Source organism: Mercenaria mercenaria, chromosome 14 (assembly GCF_021730395.1).
Source record: "Mercenaria mercenaria strain notata chromosome 14, MADL_Memer_1, whole genome shotgun sequence".
Taxonomy (NCBI): domain Eukaryota; kingdom Metazoa; phylum Mollusca; class Bivalvia; order Venerida; family Veneridae; genus Mercenaria; species Mercenaria mercenaria.
Window position 1 is genome coordinate 32,098,687 of NC_069374.1, and position 8,862 is coordinate 32,107,548.

General features: G+C 33.8%; 1 protein-coding gene across 1 annotated transcript; it reads right to left on the reverse strand.

Moving 5' to 3' along the window:
- Positions 1–2,168: 2,168 nt before the first annotated feature.
- LOC123526745 (G-protein coupled receptor 157-like) lies at positions 2,169–5,686 on the reverse strand. Its single transcript, XM_053523185.1, has 4 exons — positions 5,242–5,686; positions 4,539–4,751; positions 3,597–3,793; positions 2,169–3,229 (listed from the first exon to the last, which is right to left on the reverse strand). The coding sequence occupies exons 1-4, from the start codon at positions 5,444–5,446 to the stop codon at positions 2,855–2,857; spliced, it is 990 nt and encodes a 329-aa protein (XP_053379160.1). The 5' UTR covers positions 5,447–5,686; the 3' UTR covers positions 2,169–2,854.
- Positions 5,687–8,862: the final 3,176 nt, after the last annotated feature.

Consider the following 8,862-nt stretch of genomic DNA (forward strand, 5'->3'; position numbering starts at 1 on the left):
TCCAAGAAAGATAAGCATGTAAAATTCAAAATATTTTCTTGGTGCGAAAGGGTTGCGTCTGCGTTGTTTTATCCCTGCAAATGTAATGGACATAATTAAAAGCATTTTTTGTTTTGTTTTTATCAACCTTTTAAAGACAACTATTTTATTCATTGCACTTATATGTCCTTTATAGCTGCAGTTGAAATGTTTTCATTTAAATCATAATTCAATAGATTGTTTACATTTTATAATCAAACCCCATTTCTAAGTATTATCTTCCATGACTTTGCTAGGGGACGTGAGGGATGTTGCACTTTGCATTGCCTCCAATAAACTCAGATTCAATCAAACCGAGTCTTCTGTCATCATTCTATGCTTCAAAGTTCTTCTTATCAGATTTTATTAAGTATCACAATAGAAATTTTTAAGTGCCATGTGTGGCTATAAAAAGCATCCCGTTACTTGGATTTAAATTATCACATATTCTTGTCCTTTCGAATCATGGGGTCCAGTCAATATTGATATAATAGAATTCCGCCTAAGCCGGTGCTAGGTGACGTGAGGATTATTGCACTTTCTATTACCTCTCATGAACAGACTCAATCAAACCAAGTCTGCTATTATTTTGCAAGCAGCTATTATTTTCACAGATTTTATTTTCTGTTAATGCATTTCCTTATTAAAATGTGTTATCTAACAGTTTCACAGATATTTCACAATTTGTCTGCACTTTATTGCATGATAATGAGCATTGATAGTATTGCTCCAGACAAGGGAAGAAAAGCTTATACAACTCTTGCTAAAAGAAAACTTATCATTTAGAACACAGATAATATAACAAAGAAATGAGTTGCAACACACGGAAGTTTCTCTGACAAAATAGCAAACAGTACGAGTTTTTAACTTATTTTATTACTGACGATGTCTCTATTTTCAAATTGCTTCGTTGTATATAAAATGGACGTTTTGTTGCATGTTGGTAGTTTAAATTCCACCCGCCCACTCCACTGCTACTCCAAAGCCCTTATGGTAAGTTTATTTTCCATATATGCGTATTTTGTTTTGAATTGCTGAAACACTCTAACTGCTATATCGGCCAACAGCGGTTTCCATTTGTTGACGACCTACTTTTCTTATGTGGCTCTGGTTGTTTTTGCTTTGATCGTAGCTTCCAATGATTGTATTCTTACTTCTTTCGTAATGAGACCGTGATGATGTTCAAGCTTGAAAAGTGTGGGAGTCATGCTGGATGGTGAAATGAAAAGGGAACTTTTGAATGATAGTGATATTTTTCAGATGGCTGTGTCCGAAGCTTCCAATGATTCTATTCTTGCTTTTTACATAATGACAGTTTTGTCCTAAACAATGTCTTTAAAGATAGCTTTACTTAGCTTTACTTATTATTTATTTTTTAATTTTCAAGGTATGTCGTCACTTGACTGTTGGTGTAGATGTTTGTCAAGGTTTTGCTTTAGGTACTTTTGCCATAAAACCTGCAAGAGCTATAATAGAATTGTAACTTTGCATACATTTTAACTGTAATTATTTTTTGATGATTGAGAAGGTAAATAACCAACACTCTGTCGCATTTTGTAAGCAAAATAGCCAATATAAGTACTTTTTGGTTATTGTTTTGTTTTTGGTATATTTTTAATGCAATAAGATATGAAACGATGTATTTTTGTTTATTACCGTTAGTTGAGTAAAGTTAAAATAGTAATTGAATCAATAATAAGATATTTTGGAAGCAAAGAATGCAGCTATAATATTGTAATATGTATGGCAGCTTTTACTCAACCCCACACGAGTCTTCCCTTCTTTAATGGAAATAAACATCGCTTTAGAGAAAGCATTACCCTGCAGTACTTAAAAATCGTTAATGTAATATGAATATTATAAAGAATCAACTGATTAATCATCATTTTCCAATAATCTAATTATATTGTAATTTCTAATACCGAAAATTGAAAAACTCCTTTTTTGTTATTGTAAATATTACACGACGATGCTATAAAAATATATATATTATTGTTGACAAAATTATTTTCTCGATGTGTTCTTCCATTAGAACTTCTACCTAGCGACAATGAGACAAAAATAGATGAAAACATTTTTTTTATTATATTTAATGGAAAATTTGAAAACTTTATTAAACAAAAGAAACGATGAATTTAGTATTTGAAAATAAACAGTTTGGTTGGAAATGCTTCCTATTATTGATATGAGCGGGGGCCTCATGGCCGAGTGATTAAGGTCGCTGACCTTGAATCTCTACCCGCCCCCTCAACGATGTTGGTTTAAGCCTCACTCGGGACGTTGAATTCTTCCTGTGAGGAAGTCATCCAGCCAGCTAACGGAATGCATGGAGGGGCACCTGGAGTCTTCCTCCAACACAAAGGCTTGACGTTAAAGCCAACAGAAACAAAAAAAGTATACTATTCATATGAAATGGACAATAAACTTACTGAAACTATTGTCAATTAAATCTGGTATTTGTTTTTACTTTTTTGACTTAGCGAATGGTCAAAACAACACAAAAATATACTGATCCTGTTATCAATAACGTGTTCTAACGTCTAGTTTGTACATCTAATCAAAATAATCCGTTTTTATCTGTTGATGTCATCTAGAAGTAGATAAATTATAGGTATCAGTTTAAATACGGAAGTTAAAAAGATCAAAATGTTGAGATAAATACATGTATATTATTACATTACATAATACACTCAACAATACTCTCCCATGCATCGGTCGAATATTACAATACAGTGAGACTAGAAGTAACTGTAGTATATTCTCAAGACTGATAATGGACCGTATCTCAACAAGTAATTAAACAATTTCGAATTATTATTTTGTCGAGACTATGAGTTCACATGAGCCGTATCACTTTTTGACTATCTTCAACCAATCGTACCCTCTCCTCGGAAAATCCGTCTTTCTTATTCTGCGTTGCACGCACGCAAACACCGAGTAAAGATGATCTGACAGTTTTGTCAAGGAAGCATACTAGGATGAAATTGCAAAATGCTTGAGCTGGGTCACCAAAAGCTTGCATGTGCATAAAGACATAGGAAATTGTATCTCCAGGACTGCTTTTATCAACTCCTGTCAGGAACATCATGGACCGAATAGAGCCCCACAAACGAAGCACGTAAAGAACAAACCAAACGTATAAATAGTTCTGATCATTGTCCCTCAGACTTTCGTGTATTTCTGTAAACCTTGGTTGTTTGTACTTCAAAAACTGAATTTTAGGAAAGAAAAAAAAAACAAGAAATAGTGCTTTCGATAATAAACATTTTTCTTCAGCATAAATTTAGACAGTACTTGTCGAATTGTTAGTATTTCAAGACATGTTCCAATTCCCGGTTGTTGTATTTGCAAATAATAGAAAAGTTAACGTAAAAATTTGAGGAAATTACCTGCTGTCTCATTTTCGTTTACAATTGTTTATAATGACAGTCACTATGGTTTTTCCATAGATTCAGACACCATACACATATTTGTAAGCGTAAATTTCAGTCTTTGGGAGAATGTTTCTTTTTGGCATTACATTTTTCTTTTTACGATTTGTTGCTAAATGTCTACCATTTCTGAAGTGTATTACCTACCAGATAAAATTTAAGCAGGACATACAGAGCTGTTGTGATGAGGTAGCATAGTAATTCCCATCCTTTCCCTGTTAGCAACATCCAAAATGCATAATTACCACAATGTTCTTTTAACCAACACCATGGACCAGTATCCGCACTTTCTGTCGTATCTCTACCAAGAACATCATTTGCACCAGCTACTGCTATAATTATTGCTGAAAATGGGGTTTTATAAATGACTACAGGTTATGCTGAATTAATTTACAAAGATGTTATTTATGTGTATCCTAATATCAAAAATTGTGAAGACCGAATGATTTAGTTAGATTTGGTTTGGGTCCGTTGAGGTATAGATTATCATATGAGAATCGAAAGATACACGACCAGTGCTCTAGCGGATCTAAAACTCTTGGTATCCGGGTAAAGTGAACCGAAACCTCATTCACTTCACCGTTCGTAGTACACGCATATCAATTTTATAAGACAACCAACCAATCACATCGGGTTTGCAGTACAAATATCCAATGTGCGATTAAAGACTTGGTTATGAATGTGTTCAGTCCAATATTTAAATGTAAGCCAATTTCTGAAACTAAAGAATGCTCTTCTATAAGAAATTGTCAGTAGAATGTATTTGTTTCGTTGTTTCAAATCATACGGAAGTTTTACTGTCGTTAAAATTTCGGACAAAGTTAGGCATTTCTATGGCAAGAGAAAGTAAGTGTACGTATCTTTCTAAATTATGTTAGGAATCAAAGACCGATTTATAATATGCTGCGCATGTATTGAGTTATATAGTTGCACACTGTAGCTCCGGCATTGTAAAACACTCGTAAAAAACGGACTTCATTGGAAGGTTCAAAGAGCAGTTATGTTCTCTTTTGTTTTGGTTGACTATGCTAAATCGAAGCAAATCTATGAATTCATAAGATAATAATACAATAATTTTACATAACATACCTGGAATAAACCAGCTGATCACGTTAACCCAAAGAAGGAACTTCCGTGATGAAGTTTTGTCAGTTTTGTACACAACGGTGGCGAATATATGGATTGCTATGGCAATCGTTAGATTAAAAGAAACAAGACTTGAATATGTAGTTATGAAGCTCTGAGTGGTGCATACTTCTCTTTGAGTTCCAGCAAAATGTGCCAGTGCTGAAGAAATGACTCCTAAAATCAACGAAAATATTATATGTAAAAATACAGTTTAAATGCGATATCCCGAACTCGCTTATTTCAAAATTCCCTAAATATCAAAAAGTCCGTTCCGAAAACACGTATAGAAAATATCATTAATGAGCCGCGCCATGAGAAAACCAACATAGTGAGTTTTCGACCAGCATGGATCCAGACAGCATGCGCATCCTCGCATTCTGAACAGGATCCATGTTGTTCGCTTTCAAAGCCTATTGCAATTGGAGAAACCATAAGTGAAAAGCATGGATCCTGACCAGACTGCGCGGATGCGCAGGCTGGTCTGGATCCATGCTGGTCGCAAAGCAACTATGTTGGTTTTCTCATGGTACGGCTCATTTTAAGTCAAATTTCGGTTATCTCGAAGTAAAACATTCTATCCCTTGGGATTCGAGATACCGAGGTCAACTGTATAAGGTTTTCAAAGTCGTTATTAAGAGGTAATATGTAACTGACACAAAATTACCAACTGACGTCATAAGGTCCGCTACAGTTAGGCACGTGACAAGCTTCCTTGCTGAGTTTCGTATTTCCGGAATAAATATATATGTTCCAAAAATAACAAAAGATCCCAGTATTGAAAGACTGCTGCTACATATTGACTCGACTAAGACTGCTGTAGAATATGTGTCCGAATCTGTCATATTCCCTGTGAAAATATTGATAAGCATTTTACACGAAATTACCGTGCGACTGAAATGTACATCTTCAAAATATAATTTTCAGGTATGCTACAGAACATTTCCAAAACTTTTAAAAATATTTCTGTTAAGTGATACTATGTTAATATAGGTTTGAGATCCAGTGATATCGTCTGCACAAACAAATTCGCCCGGTGGACATGATAGATTATCTACATTTCATCACCTTGCAGTGAAATTATATATATATAAACAGGTAAATTAAATATCTAATTATCTACTAATATAAGATAATCAAATAAAATCAAGGAAGTTGAAAAATGTCAAAGACAAGTATTGACATAACTGATAGTATATCAATATCAAAAACTCTATCCTTGCCAGTACATACTATTTAGCGAAAGCATATGTACGATATTTGTAATGTACATATGTAGCCTAATATAAGAAAAATATCGAAATATATTTTTAGACTTTTATTTTTATCCTTTTATTACATCTTTCTATGCACTAATTATGTCAGAAATGGCAAAAGAAGAAATTCAATTTGACCAATTGCTTAATGTACCGCATATGTGAATACATATGTGTACATACAATGGTTTTCAATAATACAGTATTGGTCTTTTTAAATATGATATTTTAAGAAATAAATTTCATTGCATGTAACGTGAAATGAACGACAGAATGTATGTTTGCCTAAAGAGGTATTTCAATATCAAACGCGTTACAAACTTGAGTTGTCTTCTTTTTTACCCATACAACGCAGATCCATAAATTACAATTCATGTCTACTTTGCCGTTAGCATTCTCTCATTCATTTCGCATGAACCCCAAATAACATGTTTTTTTTTTTGTATCTACATTATATTTCCTTTCCATTGGTTAACATGTGTTATATTGCCAAAATTTTGTCGTTTGCTTCCTGTCATTCTGTTCCCCAGACGGAATGAATGAAACGTCATCTAAAAGAACGTTCCCCGTGGGCATTTTCAAAACTGAGGCACGTTATCACTAAGCGGCGTCATCTTTGGTGCCTGTCCATATTCGGTTCATGCCAAATAATCAGCATGGTTTTCGGATTGAACAAACAGGAAGAATATAAGTTTTGTCAAAGAGACGATATTTTTCAGTGCTATATATCAGTATAAATAATGTCAAAAATAAAAGTATTTAAATGTAAGTCCAGAAATGACATCAGTACCAGTTGGGTATTTCATTTTATGCAACGTAAACAGATGTAAACCTTGTACTAACTTCATTCTAAGAATACTTTCACAGCATTGAACATTCAGCGCGCACGCTGGTGCATTATTATTGAAGTATTTGAATGTTCATGTAATGCTGGTGTTCGACTGAATATACTATTTCAAAAGTCACAAAAATCTAAACATCTGAATGCAATCAAGTTATATATTTATCTCAAGTAGGCAAAACATAATATCAAATGCAACACTGACAACAAATAGGTTAGTACAGACATATGCCTAAAAATTGATGAATTATTCTATTATGATCTTTAAATTATATATGTATCACTAAAAGTGTGTGACTTGAAAAACACTGATAATAAGAACAAGTTGAACCTAGTTATTTACGTTATATTTCAACATTTCATCAAAGGGTAGTGGCCAGATAAGGAATGTTACTTGTCTTGGTCAGTTTGTTCGAACCGGGTGCCGCTAAGCGAAATATGAAATATGTTTCGTGTTCATTTTACGTACATAATAGTCTAACTGCCACATGTTTTTCGTATTTCTAAAATATTTGATATATTTTGAAAACTTGTTTTAAACAATTAATTAATAGCAATGTTCTTTGAAAGCTGTCTTATTTTGATGATCATACAACAGTATATGTATGATTTATACACACAAAATTATCAACACAGTAACACCACTAGAAAATGTGGAAGAAACACGGAAAGAGCCATAGTGGAAGGAGTATGAGAAACGGGACGACTAACTAGTGATTAGCTGAAAATACGTCACAGTTTACACAATGTTTACACAAAGTTAACAGAGCTTCGTGAGTTTAGTATTTGTATTCTCTGTAGTATTTAAGAAAACAGGAATATATTCAGTCTCCAGCATTAGATTCCATTCAGATATAATTTATACATATGAAAACACACAAGCCAAAAACCAGAAGTTATTTTTACTATATGATCTTTACTTATATAAGGAGTGGTTAAAGTCGGTGACTTCGAATCACTTGCCCCTCACCGATGTGGGTTCGAAATCACTCAGGGCGTTGAATTCTTCATGTCAGGATTCCATCTAGCTGGCTTACGGAAGGTCGGTGGTTCTATCCAGGTACCTGCCTGTGATAACATACAACATGGAGGGGCAACATATTAACAACATTTTACAGCTATATAACACGTGTATGAAATCAATACAAAAATGTATTCTCTAAATAGCCATAAAAAGCCAAAATTCAACCTATCAAAATGGCGCGTTAATCTGATATTCTAATTCCATGAAATGTATCTACTACTTGACAGTGCCACAGGCATTCACTCAGAACTTCATCAATATTCAATATCAGATATTTTAAGTGTCAACCATGGTCAAATATTTTGTTTGAAAAACTAATTTATTTCAGCCGTATAATGTATAATGCTTGAAACATTCTGCGAATATACATTATATACTTTGAATTTGTTGTATAATTACTAACGCTCAGTAGATCACTCTCAATAGATTAGAATAAATTATTTTTCAGACTCATAATTCTAAATGAAGTTAAAAAGGAGAACATACGGCACATCGTATTGTCATTATTGAGCGCGTTCGGCATACATACTCGAGCTAACCCGAGTCACTCTGGGTATTACACGAGTAAAACGTGTAACCCGTGCGATGGTAGTTGTGTCACCCGAATTCTACCCACCTCCTGAAGCTGGGAAAGGCGGGTGATCGTATCCGAATGCATTGACACTTTAAACATGGCGGCGTTGATAACTGGTAAAGTTTTGGGTGCAATTACTATCAAGGCTTTATATTGATATTGAATTGAAACTTTCAACTCATCAGGCCTACAAAAATAACCATGTTAGATTATCTCTTGATCGAGTCTAATGTAGGCTATATTTAGGGTCTCATTTATAGACATATTGCTTTGAAACCTAATTTTACTTTTTAAAGTCATTAACTAGCCGCAGATGATCACGTCCCATTACTCTAATATGTATTTTGACAAAATTATGCCCTTTTTTGTCTTAGAAAATGAGTTTTAAGTTTTACATGCAAGTTAGTATATCGAAACTAATGCAGATGTTTGGTTAAAACTTCACACATTTCTTCGGGTCTGTAAAGTAACGTCATATCAACATATCACAAGCCTCATAACTCTTACTTTAGTCAGAACACTTTTTGGGGTTGAAATTTTGCATGCAAGTTATATTTTTTGACACTAATGCAGATACTGGGTTGAAACTTCAC